The 21,253-nt window shown below is 40.1% G+C and overlaps 2 protein-coding genes across 9 annotated transcripts in view; one reads left to right on the forward strand and one right to left on the reverse strand.

The window, feature by feature from the left end:
* The window catches only part of REV1 (REV1 DNA directed polymerase), a 54,955-nt gene extending 41,042 nt beyond the window's left edge, over positions 1 to 13,913 (forward strand). For all 7 annotated transcript variants that reach the window (XM_041418003.1, XM_041418005.1, XM_041418006.1 and 4 more), the window contains 9 exons: positions 789 to 891; positions 2,460 to 2,607; positions 2,987 to 3,189; positions 4,958 to 5,191; positions 9,237 to 9,345; positions 10,385 to 10,596; positions 10,764 to 10,923; positions 11,833 to 11,935; positions 13,491 to 13,913. In XM_041418003.1, coding sequence (XP_041273937.1) covers positions 789 to 891; positions 2,460 to 2,607; positions 2,987 to 3,189; positions 4,958 to 5,191; positions 9,237 to 9,345; positions 10,385 to 10,596; positions 10,764 to 10,923; positions 11,833 to 11,935; positions 13,491 to 13,602 — 1,384 coding nt within the window. In that variant the 3' untranslated portion in view covers positions 13,603 to 13,913. The remainder of the gene's footprint in view (positions 1 to 788; positions 892 to 2,459; positions 2,608 to 2,986; positions 3,190 to 4,957; positions 5,192 to 9,236; positions 9,346 to 10,384; positions 10,597 to 10,763; positions 10,924 to 11,832; positions 11,936 to 13,490) is intronic.
* Positions 13,914 to 16,099: 2,186 nt separating this feature from the next.
* The window catches only part of EIF5B (eukaryotic translation initiation factor 5B), a 35,984-nt gene continuing 30,830 nt past the window's right edge, over positions 16,100 to 21,253 (reverse strand). For both annotated transcript variants that reach the window (XM_041418012.1, XM_041418011.1), the window contains exons 19-24: positions 20,867 to 20,998; positions 20,693 to 20,769; positions 20,441 to 20,605; positions 19,327 to 19,465; positions 18,643 to 18,804; positions 16,100 to 17,844 (exon numbers count right to left, since the gene is read on the reverse strand). In XM_041418012.1, the coding sequence (XP_041273946.1) occupies positions 17,737 to 17,844; positions 18,643 to 18,804; positions 19,327 to 19,465; positions 20,441 to 20,605; positions 20,693 to 20,769; positions 20,867 to 20,998 (783 nt within the window). In that variant the 3' untranslated portion in view covers positions 16,100 to 17,736. The remainder of the gene's footprint in view (positions 17,845 to 18,642; positions 18,805 to 19,326; positions 19,466 to 20,440; positions 20,606 to 20,692; positions 20,770 to 20,866; positions 20,999 to 21,253) is intronic.

The following is a 21,253-nucleotide window of genomic DNA, read 5'->3' on the forward strand; positions in this document are numbered from 1 at the left end:
ACTGAGCTCTATCAGAGCTAAAACTGCATCAGTTATTTCAGTGAGAAGACTTTACATCACTCACATGTATTTGATGAGCCTCTTGAAATTTTGTCAGAGGGTAGTCCATTGGAGAATCCAGAGCTATCCAAGCACTGCTGCTGCCCTGCCATACTCTCAAGTGGTAATCTGTAAAACTCAGCCATATTGTTTTGTGAGTCTTGTTGCAAAAAAATGCCCACAGCTTAAGATAATTTGGAATGTTGTATAAAGTTAATTATCATTAATTTGAATTCCTTGTTGCTTGTAATCCACATGCACATTGCCTTCTTCTGCTTCCCCTCTGAGTTCCTTTTGGAACTCTTGCTGTTGACAATGGAAATAATACTGACCAAACTTTCTGTGAACCAAGCTTGAGTGAAAGACAAAAATGCAGGAGTGTGTTTTTGTGCAAACTGTAAACTTCTTGTGAAATTTTTTTCTGGCTTCAGTAGATTGCATGTGTGTGTATGTGTGTACATATATATATATGTGTGTGTGTGTCCTAAATTTTACCTTTTAGTGTGTGGACTGCACACTGAGAATTAGTAGTAAGTATTCTGCTTTTCTTATTTTTTCTGTAGATCATGTTTAGTTTTAACTACCTTTAAAAAGAAACCACAGAACGAATAAAAAGTGTTCCGTTTCTATATGCCAAGAAATTATGATCTGTCTTTCTTTCATGTCCTTTCTGGAATAAATACAGAAGTTTTGTCTTCAGGATTTGAGAAACAGTTTCTTTTTTAACCATACTTGTTTATTCTTTTTAGGACTGTGACTCTAGACCATGCAACAGACAGTGCAAAAATAATTGGGAAGGAAACTCTGAACATGTTTCACACAATGAAACTGAACATATCTGATATGCGAGGGGTGAGTTAATGGGAAAACTGAAATTCATTCTCTTTATCAATTTTTTATCAATTTTTTTCTCTTTATCTGTTTCTGTCTTTTGTGGATTTTCAGTTCCCTATGGTAGATGTTAACCAAACTTATCCAAAAGTGTAGGTAATACAAAGCTTATGTAAATTAGTGTAGGCAATTATATTATATTTTCTAACCTTTGAAAAACATGGTTACAGAGCCATAAATGTAAAAAAATAATTTTTTGTGACATAAATTAATGCACAACTTAAAACATCCTGAGGTGACAAAGAGTGTATCTTGTACAGTTCTGTCAGCATGTGTAAGTTTTATTTTGTCTTAGAATTTTCTGTAAACTTTTGCCATGCAATAACTGTGTAACTAATATAAACTAATATATAACTGTTTGTAATGCCAACCAAAGATAGAGATAAAAGGAGCTTTTGTTCTAGAATACAACTCTTAGAGCAAGAAAAGTCACCCGCCCATGTTTTAGCCTTTGTTTGAAGGTGGTTTTCTGGCTTTTTTGATTCAGGTCTCATTTTAGAACTCCTGCTCATTTCAGTAGTTTTGTCATAGCAATGTGACCCCACGATGCTGCTATTTTGACATCAGCCATTTCTTACAATAGAACACAGAGGATTTCTAAAACAAACCTGCATTAATTCATCATCTGGATATAGAAATAGGGATTTGATTCACAATGTTGCCCTACAAAGTTAGCTCCCTGGCTTGGAGTTGAGGAAATATTTATTTTAAATGTCATATTCCATTATTGCAATTAAGAAGGTGTTAATAAACAAAATCCTTACTATGTATTTATGGAAGAAAACCTGGTGGAAATAGATACAGTGGCTCCTTCATGCTTTCTGAGTCCCATATACAGCTTTTTCTAAGTGTCAGGTTTTTTCCTTTAAAATTATGGAGGATTGGCAAAAAACTCATACAGTGCACCAGTGTATTCTTAATTAGACACTTTTTGAACCACTGCTGATTTGGTATTTAAAAGTGAAATGAAAATCTAGGATGTCTTGAAAAATGAGGAACACCTAATCTAAAAAAGACTACTTCTACCAAAGTACTTTCTTCCATTGAGACTTTGCAAAAACAGTGTTTACAAGTGAAACAATAGTATTTTTCTCAATTGTAGACTGAAGCAATGCATTTAGTATAGATTGTCCTTGGGGAAAAGCATTGCTGTGTTGCCAGATTTAATACTAAGCCACATTCTTGTCAGTATTTCTGTATTTGTTAGTGTCTAAGAAATTTCATAAAAAACACGCTGCTTCATGATCCTGTTGACAGCACTTTTTTATATCAGAGAAGTTAAGATGGTAGTACCTTTGTAATTTCTTAGTTGTTGGATTATGGTGGGTAATCCTGGGATTTATTTGGGATGTTTTTAGTGGCTGTTTATGTGTATTTCAATATATTTTTATTTGTCCTCCCCCCCACCCACAACAGGCAGTCAATTCCAAAGAAGGAAATGTTATTATTATATAATTACATATTTTAAAATTAATTTTATTTATTTCAAAGAATTTCATTAAATGAATGCATTTATGTTTTGGATTTAGGTTGGAATTCAGGTACAGCAGCTAGTTCCCATCAGTAAAACAACTTCAACAGTACAATCTGGACATTTACCTGGTGCATCACATTCAGTTATTGATCTTTTTCATGTTCAGAAAGCAAGAAAGCACTCAGAAGAAGAACCTAAGGAAGGTCAGTAAGCTTTGTACTTGGCATGCGTGATAGTGATCAGTTCTGAAGGACCCTAACATAGATCACCTTTTGGAATACTTTTTCAGTATTATACCAGTGTAAATTATGCAACATAAAATTTGTGAAAGTGGGGTTTGCTGCTGCAAATGAAAATGCTGCTAATAAAACTTTGTATAGGACTAGTCCAATTAGGGGTTTTTGTTAAGTTTTTTGGTTAATAGTAACAGAGGATAGTTTGAAATAAAAAGTGTTATGATGGTGCTACATATTGCATAAACTCTTCAAATAATGCTAGAAAATACCTTCTCCTGTGTCTTGAATCTTCAGATTATTTTTTACTATCAGGTGATCACTCTGTATTTTGTTTCCATATGTATAGTATTTGTGGCTGCTATGGACCTTGAAATATCCTCTAATTCAAGAACTTGCACTTTCCTTCCATCTCGTGGTACCAGTGTCACACCTGGTGTCAGTTCCAATGCCAACAACGCCGAGCCTGCTGTCAAGTGGAATGGTGTGCATTCTCCTATCAGTGTAAAATCCAGGCTCAATTTGAGTATTGAGGTTCCATCTGCTTCCCAGGTAAACCTGAGAATGTGAAACATCTGCAGTATATTGTAATAACTTGGGATTGTCTGCCTATAAAAAGGAGCTCTTTTAAAATAAAAAGAGTTCTAGTAAAGTATAGTGCACAGTAAGTTACTCTTATTGATGCAAAAATATTTTGCCTTAATAAAATAAATAATGTTGACGTTAGGATGCACACTTAACATTTGTACCACCAAATGGATACTACCATTTAGATGAGAGGAGGACAATCTTTATTTAAGTAGAAGATTTCTGTGGGATTTGGGGATTTTTTTTAGGTGTGTTTTAACAAAGGGACAGCCTTCATTATTTCTGTCCATGCTGTTCAAGTAGACTCTGCTAGAAAGGTTGGCTATGAAACAGCTGCACAGACTTCTGCAGGTATTTTAGATATGCTCTTCTGTAAAAATCTGTCATTTCAATATCTGTCATTTAAATCTGTAAAAGCATTTCTGTGTTTTTCTAACAGCTTTCTCAAATATTTATCCATTTTAAGAAGCAAATTATGCTCTTGGCAGGAAATGTGTTCCTATAATGCAATATCCAAGCCAGCTCAGGATCTAAAAGTAACTTGACTGAACAATCAAAAGCTCTGTACATTCAGATGGTACCATAGGAGTAATATGTATAAACAAGTGAAAAATGCACTAGCTGTTCAGCAGAGTTCCTACTTTGATGGCCTTACGGCACAGTATCGTTATTTCTGCTTTTAATCATATTATAATATGGAATGTAATAAATTCAGGGCTGGGAAGGAGTGGTGAGAGTTAGTGCCACACTGCTGTTTGTATACTGTACTAGGAAAGTAATAGCAATCCTGGGTGTTTTATACCCAGAATTCCCAGGAATTTATTACAGAGTTACATATGCAGCAAATTTGGAATGAGTGAATACAAACAGAACATGGAAGAGTAACTGAAGTGATTAACAATACATGCAGCTTTCATCAAAACCTCTCAGTTACCAAGATGAGTAGATTATCATAGATGTTTGTGGTTCTTCTCTGTAAATCCACAATGTGGTCATAAGCTCCAAATTTTCTTCTTAAAAGTAAAAGATAAATTATTCTAACACAGCTGAAGTCTTACTCAGCAGAACTTAGAGGCAAACATTGGCATTTCTCTATATATTCAGATTTTACTTGTGAGAAAAATGATGCTGTACATCTGCTTGTCAGATGCATTCATTCAGTCACTTGTGCAGCTGTCATTGTACACAGCAGCTTCTGGACACTGAGGGGCTATCTCAGTTGTTTCAAGTGAATAATTGATAGTAAGTAAAAACTTGCTTCATCATCCAACTCTGGCAAGTCTGACAGTATGCAAACATACATAATACCAGTAAAGTAAATCAGTAACATGCACCCTAGAACTCTATAAAAAAAGAAATTAATTGCTTACAGCTTTGTGCTGGATGCCAGTTTAGTATTCATATCAACCTGTTGCCTGTATAATTTGAACTCAGAATTCAGGTTACTTTATTATTAGGTAGCTGTAGAGGAAACCCTATCTATGTTTTTTGGTAAGAAGACTGGACATTGTGAAAAGATAACACTGAGCATTCGTATTTACTGAGCTGCTAGGTCTTAAATGATACTTTACTGCTGCAGAGTGTAACTCTCAGGTTCCTAAGGATGTTTGCATACACAGGGTAATATGTAGTGGGTTTTGTAAAATTCAGGAACTGTATAACTAATGTTCTGACTAAAATAGTTCTGTTACCTATTCCTTAGAAAAATCTAAAAGCTTTTATGTACTTGTAGCTAGATAAGTCTGTGCTAGAAGCTCTGCCACCTGATCTCCGAGAGCAAGTAGAGCAGATATGCACCATTCAGCAAGGAGAGAGTTACGGAGAGAGCAAAAAAGAGCCAATAAATGGATGTAACACTGCACTTCTGTCACAGCCAGTTGGAACAGTGCTTTTACAAATACCAGAGCTCCAAGAACCAAATACCAATATGGGAATCAATGTAATAGCCTTGCCAGCTTTCTCACAGGTAGGATGTTTGCATGGTATCGATTAACAATTACTTTTCATCTGTAGGAAGTTAAAAGCTCTTTCTTGAGACAGCATTAACTGGAACCTGTGACTTCTCAAAATAAATCATTCATGGTCTTTTAATGTCTTTTAAAAATCTGTTTTTAAGTGTTACATTATCTGTCAGAAACATAGTATGGTAATATTTATTGACGATTATAGTCAGTCTGCCTATGTGTTTGCTGTTGTTTAATGTAAAACCCCTTCATATATGGTCTGCTTTGCAATCTAGTCTGTAAATAGCTTTTTTTCTATATTGCAGCTGAGTTACACTGAACCTAAAGTCTTAAAGCAGTCCTAAAATCTACTTAGCTAAGTCACAAGAGACTCTGTTTAAGTGTGTGTTCTGATGGGGTAAAGCCAGCCTCTGCTAGCTTCTTCTGTAGATGTGTTTGTTTGTATCCCATTCCTGAGAGAAGGATAGTCGTGGCATATCTCCATAGTTTTTTTTAAATGCATAGTGTGTCCAGGATGAGAAAAGAACAAAGATGTTTGCCAAAATATGGACCTATAAATATAAAATAGGAAAAGGGCAGCAGGGAACAGTAAGGATGCTTCTAATGTTAGTCTGTTCTTTAGTCCAAGAAGGTGCTGGAAAAAGTAGTTGAAAAATCAAAAGAAAAAAACAATATTAAAGATCAAAGATTGGTTACCCAGAGATACACTATCTTGCATTGCATCATTTAAAATGGAGCAGTGTTTTTATTTTTGTTTCATTGCACTTTTACTGTTCTCAAATGAAGTAATACCACTTAATCACATTTAGAGATATTTGTTGCTGTTTCTAATGCATAATGTTGCTTAGCTAACAAAAAATGTAGATAAAAGAATGTAGAAATTCCACTAGTTAATGCATAATTGTTATTTTAAAAAATGTGTTGTCAATTCTTTTACTGTAACTTCCTCACCTTGATTCAAGTTCATTTGTTCAGAAACAATTGTGTCAGTTTTTATTCCTGAACTGCAAAGTTTCGTTTCCCCTATGGATTAGTGTGCAAATAATATCTGAGTTCTCTCTGCCCCAGCTGTTTTAAATTTTTAGTTACATCTGTACATAAGCAAGATGTGTGTTAAGTTAGGCTGTGCTCTGAAGTGCACCCCTCCACACTTGGCTTACCATTCAGTACTGTTTTTCAGAGTAAATGGCAACTGCATGTGGCTTTCTATAAAAATTCCTTTCAGTTTGTTTATGCTCTGTCTAATAGTTAGGTAGTTGAGAATTGATTGTTATTTTTTAAAACAGCATTACTTTTTGAAGTTTCCTTCAAAGGACCTAGTTTGCAATAGTGTTTTGCATTGGTTTTTTGTCTCTATCTACTAGTGTATTTTGTGGCCCAGTTACTTGATCCAAAAATACAACTTAGTGGACAAGCCTTTTGTTTGAAGATGTAGTTCAAGAAGAATTGAGTAGTTCCTATTTATTTGTGAAGGATGTCCATACTATCTATATGAGAGTGCCTTATGCTCATACTCATTTTTTTTTTCTGAAAGCCATTCCGCTTTCTTTATTGGCAAAAAGAGGACTAATGTTTACAATTTTCATTTTGTGAGTTAGGTCCAAGTTTAATGTCTAGAATAGTATGGTTGAAAAGCTTCCTGTAGCTTGGTGGGGGAAAAAAAAGGCTAAACCCAGTTTGTTAATACAGGAGGAATTTTTTCAGTGTTAAAATCAAACATGAACTTGATTCAAAAATACCATCTTACTCTAAATATAGTTTGACACATTTTTTCTCTTGAAGTCTTTGTGGTAGTGTATATGCTATGACTGCACACAAACATTTAAATCTACCTCATGGCCCATGAAGCAGGGAAATGAGTAGTAATAGGTTTTGGGTATATAAATGCTGCCAGCCACTCCAGAATGAGTACTTTATCTACATCAGATGTACATTACACCCTGCCATCTTTTCATAGCTTAATAAGGTTTGTTTTGAAGCTCTTCATTCCTTTTGTCTGAGCTGAGTTTTATGATCAGGTGCAAAGCTAATTGGCTGACAGTGATTTATTCATTAGAAAACACGTGGAAAATTTCTTTTGTGAGGTAAAGTTCTCCTGTGAAAGGAATCCAGATAGGTTGCATTCCTTTCCATCAGTTGCTGAAGTAATCTTAAAATTTAGAATAGCTGTATATCTCTGTGGCCTGGATACTGCAGAAGCATAGGATGCAAAACATAAAGATTACAGATGCATAGAAATGGATGACATTTGTAATAATGGTGTTAATTAGTGGTGGCTAGATTTCATTTAATCCTTACAGTGTCTTCACGTGGTACAGATTCCTCCTAAGGAAATTGATACAAGCACGTCAGAAATACTGATAACTGTATATGCTGAGGTCACCCATAGCTCTGTAAAACTAAGGCTCTCCAAAATGTGAAAGCTTTCAGATACCTGTGTGACAATGTTAGGACATTGTGCAAAAGTTACTTGAAACTCCAGTTATATTGGACAATTCATGTGAATTCAACTGATGGCTCCTTTAATTGAATTTTTCCATGTTACATCTGAGAGAGCAGTGATGGGCGAATAATAAAAATGCATCCAGTTCATGTACTGCATTATTTCTGCATTAAATAAGTGGTGTACACAAAAAATAGTGTCACATCAGAGCATTCCAAATCATTGACTGTCGAATGCTTTACCACAGAGCACTAAACTTTTAAAAAAGTTTTATGAAGTGAAATTTATACTCAAAAAGATAACTTGCACCTGTGATGTCATTGGCTGCATTTCACTATAGTGCTTTGTTCTGCACAATGTATATGGTAATTGAGGTCAGAGCTGTTCCTGTTTCCTCCTTCAATTAGTACACATTCTGTGTGGTGAAAAATTCAAGTTGACTCATGGAGTTCTGAAAAAGGAACAAACTTGTCCTAAATTGATGAATTCTAACCTGTAAGAGCACAGTCATGTTTATGATCTGTATTATTTAGACATCATGTGTGTGAATAGCACACTGTACCTCCCTGTCATAGCATACATGTTTTGGTTTAAAAAAAAAGAAATCTCTATTGAAAATAAGAGATAAATTTTAATACCTTAGCAGACTGACATGTAATAAATACAGTATCTCACATAATGATAGAAATTGCATTGTACTCTTAGCATAGTAATTGTAGTTTTGACCAATTTTTTGTTGTTTCTGTTCATCTCTGAATTTTACCAGTGAAATGAAGGGCACTCTCTCCCACTGACAGATTTAATCCACTAAATGATAGCTTTGCTTTGAATTAGATTTTGAAGATTATGAATTGAAAACGTTGTCTAGTTATAATGGGAAACTCCAAATACAAGATGAGTCTGTCACTGATGGGCTACTTCAGACGTGCAATGAGAAAAAAATAACTGATAATACAAGAAAGTTTATTTTGCCCATATGAGTGTGTCTGGCAATTGGCATCAAATTATTTCCTGTCTAGAATCCAAGTCCCTGGGACACTTGCAAGGAACTGTGCTTTTATCAGTCAAGCAAGTGGTGGACAGCTTTGGGAGAAAGATTAAACCCTTTTGTGCTAATTCAAAATATGACGTAGCTGGACTTGGCTTTTCCTGTCCTTAAAGAACTGATACCATTTCCAAGAATATTCTGAGTTATATAGCAGTTTGCAGGAAATAGAAGTATCAGAAGAAAAGGAGGAACAAAAGTGTGGTGGTCACAATGTTTGTGTTTTGAAATTTGAAGGGAGTGCTCTCTGGGTTAGGGTTAATCTTGCTCTTAACGCAGCTGTACTGGGTATCAGTAGGTGAGTAAAGATGGTTAGTGCATTATATGCTCATAATAGTAATTTTAATAAATAGAGTAATATTAAATGTCCATTTTGTTGGTTTTACAAACTAAAATATACAAAGAAAAGGTACTATGTGCTTTACAGTATTTCAGTTATATCTCTTTTATTTTTGCTTGGCATAAAATGTAAATACTTTCTCATGTGAGTGACCTAGAAAGAAGCAAATGGGGCTGCACACTGCTAAAATAATCAAATGAATCTTTTGTTACTGTTCAGGTGGACCCTGAGGTTTTTTCTGCACTACCTGCTGAGTTGCAAGCAGAGCTGAAAGATGCATATGATCAAAGGCAGAAGCAATCAGAGCAGCAGCCTGCTAACACTTCAGGTGAGAATACGTAGTTGTGTAGTAGTCTTCTGGTATAGGAGGTTGTTTGCTCTCCAAACAGCTATGCAACCCTGAGTAACAAACTGGAAAATACAACCAAAGCTTCTCTGAAGACGCTGTGTTGAACTGAGTCTCTGTATTTGTTTTTGACAGACTCAGTTACAACCAGCTGTGGTTTCAGTTTGCAAACAGGTGCCCAGCTTTACTCAAATGAGCGATTAATTCAATTCATGAGGGCTGTGGCACTATGCTTCCCCACATCCATATGTTTGCCAAATGGAATCCAAACTTGATGTGTCTTGTGATTTAAAGTATTGCACTTTCTTAAGTTAATTAAACTCTTTTCAGGGAGCATTCTCATGGTTCCCTGAAACCCATAGCACTGGCAGGGTTTTGGGGCAGCTAGAGAAAGATATACTGCATCTCACTGAATGTCTGACAGTCAGCTGGGTTTACTCTGGGCTGATCATCCAGGTCTCCTTTTTATAGTCAGTAGAAAGAAATAAGACTAATTCCCTGTGAACATGCTTTGTCATAAAAGTAGGTTGTAAATGTTATTGGCTTGATTGCCAGTTAAACACTGCATTGTAATTATAATCACACCCTGATTTCATAGCCAGTGGACTAATGCAGATATGTTAGAATGGTGGAATGAGAGACATTTCCTTCATAAACTGTGATAAAAGCATTGTGGGGGCTTTACACTGCTGGCTTTGCTGCTAACACTGGTGGGACAGTGCTCTGACTGAGGTGAGGCAGTTTGTCCAGGAGATTCAGATTTCACCAGCTGCTTAATGTGAGCATTCAAGTACTGAAATGCTCACATTAAAAAGCTTATGAATAGCTGAGAGTCCTCAGCATACACTGAAAGTCTAACAGTGCTTTTCAAATATGCAATGGTGTGTGTGTTGAAGTTGCTTTATCTAGGCTGTGTTTTCTTAAGTGATCATTAGATTTTTGTGAGAGATAGAGTCCCCTTTGAATGGAGAAGTATTAAATTTTAAATGTGTCAACCACTGACTATTCCTGTGTTTTTCAGTGTCAAAAAATCCTTTCCTACACCTGAAGAATACAACTATGAAAAATAAGAAAAAAATACGGAAAAAAAATCCAGTCAGTCCTGTGAAAAAGATTCAGAGTCCTTTAAAAAACAAACTTATTGGTAGTCCTGCAAAAAACGTGCCAGCTGCATCTGGAAGCCCACAGAAGCTAATAGATGGCTTTTTGAAACAAGAAGGAACAGCTGCTCAGGTACTTTTAACATTAACAACTTTTGGTAAAGCTGTGTCTGCTTCTTTAGACTGAGTTCAGGTTGCTATTCTTCTTCACTGGATTCTTCACTGACGCTTCCCTCTGTATGTATATGGTGTTCCCATATTTGTCATACTGAGCATTATCCACTTCCATGTTTGGGACAGGCAGAAGCAGTTCCATCAACTTCGGATTCCCCGGGCCCATCAGCTGTGCAGACGGAGCAGCAGCCGGGCGCCTTCAGGCCACAGGCCCCAAACCTCGCTGGAGCTGTGGAATTCAACGATGTGAAGACGTTGTTGAAAGAGTGGATCACAACTATCTCAGGTGAGGGATGTCACACTGGGTGGTCTTGCAGTGCATCACAAAACTGCTTTCAGTAGGCTTTTTGTACTTCCTTTCTCCTTCACTCTTCCTTTTGCTGCTTGTTTTTCATAGTACTCTTGAAGTCTTACTGCCTTGGCAGTCTTGGAAGAACTTGATTCTTTCTACCAGTTGTTACTCTGTGGCTTTGCCAGCTCCTCTTAACATCATGAACAGTAACATGATCTTCTTCAAGCCATGTGTCTGGCCATTGTCCTGTGCCTTGGTGTTACTTGGGTCTGAGGTTTACTGCGTTTTTCCAACATATTGCAACCTCTAAGATGAAAGTTCTTGAAAGGGAATTAATTTCTTCTCTGAAGATCTCTTCTTAGAGGCAAAGGAGTGCAGAGTTTGGGGTTTTTGTCACAATAAATGCTGGGAAGAACACTAGATTTAAAAAAAAAAAAAAAAAAAAAAAAAAAAAAAAAAAAAAAAAAAAAAAAAAAAAAACCTGTGCAACTGTGACACACTTGCTAAATTGTGATTTGAATTAGGTCAAACGAATAGCAACTCCTTAAAACCTTGGGAAATTTGACCTGCCTGCCCTAGACATTATTATTCTCCTAAGAGTTTCAAAACAGCCATTGCATTCTAAAACCCAGTCTCTTTACCCTTTGGTTACTGCTAGCTTTGCTGTCTGTTGTTCTTACTGAAAGAAAAGATGTCTACAAGACAGGTATTTGAGGACGCTGCAGTCCTGTTACGTGCACAGCTTCTGATGTCAGGAAGATGTGTGAGAGTACAGAAATTGTCAAGTTGGCCCCTGATGTGCTGACACTGCAGAAATTCTTTCTATTGTATTCCCATTATTCTGTGATTATGTTCTAAGTATACTTAGAGAAAAGATCTCATTTAAATTTTTTTTTATTACAGATCCTATGGAAGAAGACATACTACAGGTTGTGAAATACTGTACTGATCTAATAGAAGAAAAAGACTTGGAAAAGTTAGATCTGGTTGTTAAGTACATGAAAAGGTAACTTAATTGCTAGTATTTGTGAACTTTAGACTATTTTTGTTAGAATTTATACACGAGATGCTGCATTGTGAGCCCATTAACCCATTAGACATTCCACTGATGAGTGGTTTTAAGCTTGAAAACTGGGGTTGAGGGACGGAGTTGGAGTGTTAAAATAGGTAATTTGTGAAAAATTAAGAGTAATATTTAGTAGTAATGTGTAGAATCTCTGAATGGTTTGGGTTGAAAGGGAGCCTAAAGATCACCCAGGCCCAACTCCCCTGTCATGGGCAGGAACTTCTTCTACTACACCAGGTAGCTCAGAGCTCCATCCAGCCTGGCCTTGAACACTTCAGGGATGGGGAATTCATTGCTTCTCTGGGCAGCAATTTCTAGAAAAAGATGGTAGTTTTCATCAGCATTGTCCCTTTTCTTCATTCTGTTTTTACTCATTTTTTCATGGCATCTCTAGACCCAGTTCCATTCTCTTGCTGTATCCAGGCTCTGTCTCACATCCAGCCTTTAAATCCATTCCTGTTACTTTGTTGTTGTGCTTCTATTACTCTTCCCATGAGTTTATGAGGTTTTAATCCATTTATGACTTGCTTACTAACTAAACCTTAGCCATGAAGGTTCAGCTTTCTAGGTTTTAGATCTGCAAAATATGTTTCACACAATGAATCAAAACCAAAAAGACTGCAGAAGTGTAGAAAGTTCACTGGGCTTTTGTATTATGGGATATCTTTAGGCCTTGGAAAATGCAAAATACACAGTGCAATGAACTATTTCATGAAATCTGTATAGTAAATTGTTTATAAAACTCTTGAGAATTGTCAGAATGTCCCATTCCTGGTCCCTGTGTGTTGGATCTGCATTGATGGCAGTGTGTCTGTCCAAAGGGTTCACACTCAGCCATGATGTTGTACCTTCCAGAGCTCTGAGTGTGGGAACCCTCTGCTCTCCTGCAGTACAGGGATCTGGAAGGGAGACTGAGAGTGCAGAGCTGCTTTGTTTTCCTTGGGCAGTTCCTTCATTTGCTTCTTGTAGCTGCTGATCATAAGAGTAACTCACATCATAGGGGGAACTCGTAGTTCTCTGTGGATTTTGTTTTTACCAATAAATATAAAAAATAAAAAAATGAATATATAAAAATAATATAGTGCCCCAAACCCTATTATTTAAATGTGTTGATTGCACTTGGCATTTACTGGAAATAGAGAAATAGCATCTCTGTCTTGGGATGAGTAAAGATCAGGATTCAGAAGCTTGCCATTTCTGTTCTTCAGTATGCAGTTGGTGGAAGGTCACCCACCACTTAATTCAGAGGCTCACACCACTGCCAGGTGCCAGCATTCACAAGCTGCTGTGACACTGCTCACACCAGGAATTCGTGCTGTTAAGTAAGGCTTGGTGTGTTTAAGTAGAGAGGGAGGGCTTTACCAGGACTGAATCAAAATTCCATTCGTGAGGAACTGTTGTGATCTTGTTTTCCAGTGTGAAGACCAAAAGTGACTGTAAAAAGGACTGGTTCTGTAATGGTAATTTTCAGCCTCTTCTTCCTTTTCCCCCTCAGGTTGATGCAGTCATCTGTGGAGTCAGTTTGGAATATGGCATTTGACTTCATTCTTGACAATGTTCAGGTAGTTCTACAACAAACTTACGGAAGCACATTAAAAGTTATCTGAACTTGTAGTAAAGAGCTTGATGAGAGCCTGGAGCTCTCTGCTAGCTGTGCCATAAGTGCTTGTGAGGTATTTGCAAAGTGCATGATAGTAATGCCCTGAGTTTTTATAATTTCAAATTTCTTTTTAAACAACAAAGTGTTTTGTACATTTCTTTTCAGAAAGTGCCAAATTTGTCAGTATTGCATGTAAATAATTGTGTTAAAATTCTTTTATTGTAGTATAGAATCTATTTACAAAATGTTTGTTTATAAAGTTTTATGGATTTTTACAGTGAAGTGTTTACAGTTGTTTAATAAAGAACTGTATGTATATTTTTGTACTGATTCTATTTTGTGATGCTTCAGTTTGAATATAGTGAACCCCTTTAACTAAAGCTGCAGCTTTGATTCATTTCACAAAGTTTTACACAGTGGCACTGCCTCCCTCAGCACATGGAGGAGGCTGCTGTACAGGCACCTGGCCACTTTTTGTTTCTTCTTCACTAACTTTATTACAGATTTTAAGCTGAGGGAAGAATATTAGTTCATTTTCAGTTTCATCCTTCAAAGACTCAAGCCAGGGTGGCCCAGCCAGTCCTGAAGCACACAGGATGTCAGCTGAAGCCTGGCTGCTGTCTGACCTTGGGTGTCCTGTCCCCTCTCACGTGCTTCTGGAGGAAGGCAAGTCACCCCAAAGCAGCACTGTAAAGGAGCGGGGAGTAGCCAGCACGGAGCACTGGGCAAGCCTGCATCCATCCCATCCTTGCTCCTACTCAAGACAGAGCCACGTGTGAAACACCACCGTTCTCCCCAGCCTGTGGCACGCATTTCCTTCGTGCAGCATAACAAAATAGGTTGTGGGGAGCAGCTGAGACAAAATAAACCATCCCATCACTGTGTCCCTGCTTGGAGGGTGAGCTTGCATCCCTGCGGTTCATGTTTTGGGCAACTCTGGTTTTTGCAGGTGTGCACCAGCCTCACACAGTTGTACTTGGCCCAGTATGTTGAAAAAGGCTCTTCAGGGACCTGGAGAGAATGAAGAGCGCTCGACAAAAACCAAGTTGGAGTTCATGTTTCGGGCAAGTTGTACTTGGCCCAATAATATGTTGAACAAGGCTGTTCAGGGACCTGGAGAGAATGAAGAGCGCTTGACAAAGACCAAGTTGGTAAGAAAAATCTCTGCTGAAGAAATGATGGAGGAAGGTGAGAAGTGTCCCACATAATGCTGGGCATAGAATTGCAGGAATGCAAGCTGGAGATAGCCCTGGAGCAGTATTTGCACCACTAGCTTAAATGGAAGCACCTTGCCTAGCACAGGGCAGGTGCTGCTGCAGCTGCTGCCAGTACAGCTGGGGCAGAGAAAGCTGTGTGGTACATCTGCAGCACAGCTCACAGCAGTGACAGCAGGGTTTTAGCTTCAGGTGTGACCTTGGCTTCCTCCTGCCACACACTGGCAGAGCTACCAACCTCTACAGCCAGGTGATGGATGAGGAAAGGGCAGATGTCACTTCCCTTGACTTCAGTACGGCTTCTCGTTAAATCTCCTGTACCATCCTCAGGGAGAAGCTGATGAAGTACAGGCTGGAGAGGGAAGTTCACTGGAAACTGGGCAGTCACTGGTACAAAGTGCTGTTAGGGGCCGGGCCCAAGTGGAACCCAGAGCCAGGACCAGGTCCAGTCCCATTCATCACCTTTGTAAAGGACCTGGGCGAGGCGTGGTGCAGCCTCAGCGCGTTTCTGAGAGGCTGGGGGTGCTGCTTCCAGGGACCCAGGCGGCGCTGGGAACCCCGTGAAGTTCAGCACAGAGGTGCCAGGTTCTGCTTCCAGGGAGGGAGGGGCCAGCTCTGCAGTAGGGCCTGGGCAGGAGGAAGATCCCCAGGAGTCAAGGCAGGAGCTTGTTCCCCCTGCTCAGCACTGGTGAGGGGCAGCAGCAGTGCTGAGCCCAGTGCTGGGCCCCTCCATAGGAGAGAGGCACAGGGCAACCCCCAAACACAGGCCCAGTGGTGCCCATGGGAGCGGAGCTTCTCCCACAGCACGAGGAGGGCTGAGACAGCAGGGACCTTGAGCAGGCTGGGGGTCTGAGCCAGGTGGATAACACCTGATGGTGCTCATTTCCTTGCATCCAGTCATTGATACATGTCTAGGGAGATGCCCTCTTGGTTTCTAGGTTGGGTCTCTTGGAGCCCCTTCAGTTCCTGCTTTTGAAGCTGCCGTTTCGCCTTGGTTAGATAAACCAGCACCTCAGCTGCTCTCAGCCAGGCAGGCATTGCTGAAACTCAAGCAGGTGTTTTACCAGTGAGGTTTCGGGTTCAGCCCTGCTTTTGGAACTGGCGCTCAGACAGATGTACAGCTGGCATCTTCAAAAGGACTCAGCATTAATTAACTGCAAGGCTGCTTTAAGTTCCACAACAGGAACCTGCCAAAGGAGCCTATCTGTTTCCTGCAGTTTTTACCTATGCAAACCCTTATGGATTTGAGGGAACAAAGAAGAATACGCTGACCACACTCTTTGACGTCTGTGTTCTTAAGAACTTTTTATTAATGTAATTTTCATGATTGCATAGTTTGCAAAAGAAAATTTTAACAATTAAATGCAGTCGCCTCCCTCTGACCATTGTGTTCACCCACTGATGGGAAGTTGCACCACACACCAACCATAGTGAAAAGGTCCTTTCCAATGGCAAGTTTAAAGTCTAACAAAAAAAAAATCCAGAAAGTTAAATTCCATTTGCAAAGGAGGCGAGTTACTAAATGTTCCTTTGTAATGGAGTCCACATAGTCTCAATCGTAACATTCAGATTTTTCCAACAAAAACAAAGTAATTCAAGTGACAGAAGAAATCTGATCAAACTGTGTGTTGAATGTTAAACTCTTGTAAGTATCTTAAATGCTAAAAATCTCAGCTGCATAAACGATCCTTGATTTTGTTTCAGCTTGTGCTTTTGAAGAACGCCTTGCTCCCAGCAGCATGAGCTGTGAGTTACCCAGAGACAGCCTCAGAAAGAATACACCAAGCTGTCATCCCAGGCGGGGAGGCAGAGGGTGAGGGGGCAAGGCAAGTGCTGGGATTACAGACCGACTCCTGGTCATCACAAGCATCCAGGCTGGAGCCGGTTCAGTCCCTCGCTGTCAGGCGACTCCACGGCTGCGATGCAGCATCCAGAGTCACGGCTCCCGGCCGGCAGCTGTTGGCAGGTGCTCACAGCCCCGAGCAGCAGCTGGAGAAGAGGTGCCAGCTCTGACCTCCGGGAGCTGAGCCGTGCTGAACCCGGCCTGTCCCCCCCGCGCCTCGGGAACACTGACACCACCTGGAGCACACAGAAGTGCATTCTGAGGAGGAAACGCCTTGGCTGGAACAGCCTCCACCCTTCTGCCAAGCAGAGGGAGGCAAGAGGGCCCCTGCCTGGCCTTTCCACATTTGCCACAGCCCATGAAGTGAAATTTGGATTACTGAAGCAAACTGTAAAACAAATGGGCTGCTATGTCCATCTCCTTTATTTGTGGCTCTGCATTATAATGATTACAGGTTGACTTCCATGAACTGTACAAGCAGCAAAAGGTGGGCAGCTATGCTTTACAACATTGTTTCACACAAAGCAAATACAGAGATACCCAAATGCCTAATTTTCTATTTAAAAAAACTCTATAGGCACAAAGCAGAAGAATGTTGGAAAAGAAAGTCGAGGAAAGAGGTATGCATAAATAAAGAAGTATTTCTTACATCAAAAATGTCCCGAGAATCACAAAGTCTGCAGAAGCTTGGTTAATCAAATACTGCAGTACTGCTCTCATCAGTATAAAAGTGAAAGAGCTTTAGTTCTGTAATAAAAATTCAATTTATTTTATTTTGGAGAGAAGGAGGGGAAAAGGGTGGAAGGAAGGTGTAAGAGAAGGAAGGGCAAACTTTAAAACAGCAGCCAGTATTAGGAAGGGAAGTAGGAGAGGTGAACAGGCACATTGGAACCATGGGAACATGTAAATTGAGCACTGTCAAACCAGTGTAAATTTCTTGGTTTCTCATGGAAAACATTTTATCCACATATTTTCCTCCCAAACATATATCCAACACTGTCTTCAATATAGGACTTTGTTGGTAACTTTTTTAGTAACAGGAAGAGTGCGTTTATTCCTGCCTCCCCATTGCTGTCAGAGTTATCTAGATGATCTCAAACACTTTCTTCAGTTCTACTATAAGCTGCCAGTCAGACTTCTGCATCTCATCCCTGAACCAGTCCTTCAGAGCATCGATGGACTGACGGCTGATCTGCAACACACGAGACAAACCATCAGAAACACCGGAAATAACAGCAGCCTTCAGCACGCTGGAAAATTGTTCTGGAGAAAGGGCAGTCTGCACACCAGGTAAACTCATTCTAAGCCCCCATTTGCTGCTGATCAGCTGAATGACCCAATCTATTTGTTTCCCTTCATTTCTCCTCACACCGTGTCCCCTACCTGGTCTAGAGGGGCTGCAGCTGGACAGACCATCCCAATCCTTATGCAGTAAGGCAAGGATTGGAGAGGTCTCCTGCTTCCACCAGGGCCTACAGGGCCAGCACCCCAGCCTGTCCCTATCCCAGACCCTTCATTTGTGGGCACACGCCCCCGGCACGAGTTTGGCAGGTGGTGTCCTATGGCATGGTGAATAAAGCAGTTGGGAAGGTGGAGAGCTGGGGCTTTACTTCCAACGGCAAAAGATGGAGCAAAGGATCATCTCCTCATTCAAGCCCAGTGCCCCTGGAGGACTGCTATTCATTGTGCAATTTCAAGCACAGGCTGTGGTGCCCTGGGGGACTGCTGAGCTCTGTGTACAAACAGTTGGCAAATAGCGAGTGTGGCATTCTGCCCTCTCAGGTGCTCTGAGCTGCAGGGGCACCACTACAATCCTCAAACCATGGCTCCAGAGACCTGGCTTCCACGATGCCACACACACCCTCCCAAGTGAATGTCAGTCTGTGACAGAAGGCTCCTTCCCTGTTTTTGAGGCTTCATGCTACATTTCCACTTCAAGCAAGCTGCCACTCTGTCCTAAGCCCTCTCCACAAATGCAGATGGCTCTTACCTTGCTGACGAGGATATCCGTTGCTTCAAAATGTCGTCCATACATTTTAGGTGATTCCCCAGGAATAGGTTCTATTTTAACACAAACTTCTTGGCCTTTCTTTGCAACATCCACTGGTTTGTGGTTTATTTCAATACTTGTAACTATTCCAATTTCAACAAACTGTAACACAATGAAGCAGCTGTAACACATCCAGCAAAGCTCTGTGCATGCCCCTTCTCTAAACTCCTGTTTGTAGGCACAGACTCGCTGCAGGAAGAGCGGCACTGGCAGAGCGGCCGCCTCAGCACAGGCAGGCAAAACGTACAGCACAGCAAGTGCTGGGACACCAACCTCCCACAGCTCAGCTGGGATGTCAACGGTTAGCCCTTAAAATGCCAAGACTTGGTTCTCCCCTTTTTTAGCTTCCAGGTAGGACAATTTAGCCCGTTACTCAATACCACAGCACAGAACTGGCAGGTGCCTTCCAGCCACACTTCCTGTGCCCTGCTCCAGAGCTCAACTCTTCTAGCGGAGAGCAGTGAGAGATCTGAGCACCAGAAGAAAGACTTGATCTGCAAGTCTGACCCTCGCTTCCCACCAGCAATCTGTGCACTGAGGAAAAGCATGCAAGCACTCCATGGTGCATCATCCCAGGAACTACCAGCTGGATCAAAGATGCAGTGGGAAGAGACCCTTACTTACATTTTTGCTAGGTACACACATGGGAGTCCCCTGCTTCACCTGGCCGGCCTCCACCACAACACCCATCACTATTGGGTCACGAGAGTTGAAAATGAACTGAGGAAGTATTTTCAACTTGCATGGAAACACTGCTATATGCCTGGAAGATGACAAGAAAAGGCACTTTGAAAGATGCATCCACTGTTCCAGTATAACACTAACAGTTCTGCCTTCTCCCACACTTCATGGGCATTCATTCTAGGAGTGTTACTTGGAAAAAAGCAGGAAAAAACCTCTTTTCCAATCTTGCCAATTCTAGTCCATACCTGTTCCTCAAGAACTACAGGGAGTAATAATCATTCATGCCTGGCATGGATTTTAATTTGACAGGCTTGAGCGCTCAACTTCGACCAAGACCAAAGGAGTAGTAATTTTTCAGTGTAATTACAGCCTCACAAGAACACAGAATAGAAATATTGCTGCCTGAACTCCAGAATTTCAAGGTTTTTTTTTTTACCAAGTGAACAAATACATTTAAAAGCTGAGCTAAACAAACTCAAGTTGGGGTCAATATGAAACTAAATACATTTTCATTTATTTTCACTGTCCTTATTTTACTGAAGGCCACTCAATGACACATAATTCCAAAAATTAATTTTGGGTCCCTATAAATCCTTGAATGATCACATATTCATGTTACTGCAGTCAGAATTAAGCCCTCAACACTGGGATCACATGAATATGAAACAATAGAATCCAAATCCTTTTAGTTTTGTTTTTTTTAACTCTGCAAGACTAACCCATCTGCCACAATCTAGGAAGAGAAGCCAAGTATAGAAAGCAAACTAATAAAAACACTCCACATTACACAACTGTTCTAGCTGAATCCTGCATCTACTGCACAGCTTTCACAGCTCACACCCTACTAGGCCTAATCCAGAGCTAAACAATTAGACTGGAGCCCTGCATTCTTGAAAACTATCAATTTATTGTCCTACCATCTTCTCTCCTCCCATTCCATTAGAACCATATGCTAAGCAATAAGCAAACAAGTAGTTAAATACAGCTTCATTTCTACTAAAATCAGAGAGACACTTATTTGGGAAACATCCAGAACGCAATTGCTCATACTTACTTGAATTCCTCTTGTTTCTGTTTTTTGTAATCTTGTCTATATTTTGTGAAGGCATCAAACAAGTGATAAATTATTTCGGCACTAAAGATCCGAACTCCTAAGCTGTCGGCCATCTCCTGCGCGTCCCGTTCAATCCTCACGTCGAAGGCCAGAATGACGGCGTACCTGCAGGAACAGCGCGCCCAAGGCTCAGCAGGCTCGCCGCACACCCAGAGCGGCCAGGCCCGCAGCGCAGAAAGCAAGGGTACTCACTGTGGGTCGTGCTCCAACATAACTGATGCCTTCATAACGTCTTTTTTATGGACAGGACCGATATTAATTCCTGAATACTGTTGAAGAAAGCCACAAAAATCAAGTCACTAATCTCTGAGTGAAAAGGAAACGTTTACTGACTAAACACAGGATCAATGGCACAGTAGTACTTACTGGCACTTCTGATGTTTTAAGAAATTCAAGTAATGCCTCTAAAGAGCCTAAAGTAGAAGCCTGGACATAAACACCTTTCTCTTCTAATTTGATTGCATTCAGTGTTTGCTTCAGTTCATGTATTAGTTCATCCTATAGGAAAAAAAAAAAGAAAAAATCAAACCAAAAATCAGGAGAGAAAAAAGCAAGTTTTAGTTCTCTTGCTATTTATGCCTCAGGGTACTAAATCTTCCTGTTCATGAGCTGCTGCAAACAGGCAACAGCCATGGTGATAGGTCCCAAGAGACAGAGCTGCAGTGTAAATCATACACAGCCTGTGAGATACTGACTGTTTCTGCCATTAGAAAAGCCTGAGCTGAACTAGACCTGAGGATCTTGTAGGAAGAT

This window comes from Onychostruthus taczanowskii, unplaced genomic scaffold (assembly GCF_017590055.1).
Source record: "Onychostruthus taczanowskii isolate IOZ18803 unplaced genomic scaffold, ASM1759005v1 scaffold58, whole genome shotgun sequence".
In the NCBI taxonomy this organism is placed as follows: Eukaryota; Metazoa; Chordata; class Aves; order Passeriformes; family Passeridae; genus Onychostruthus; species Onychostruthus taczanowskii.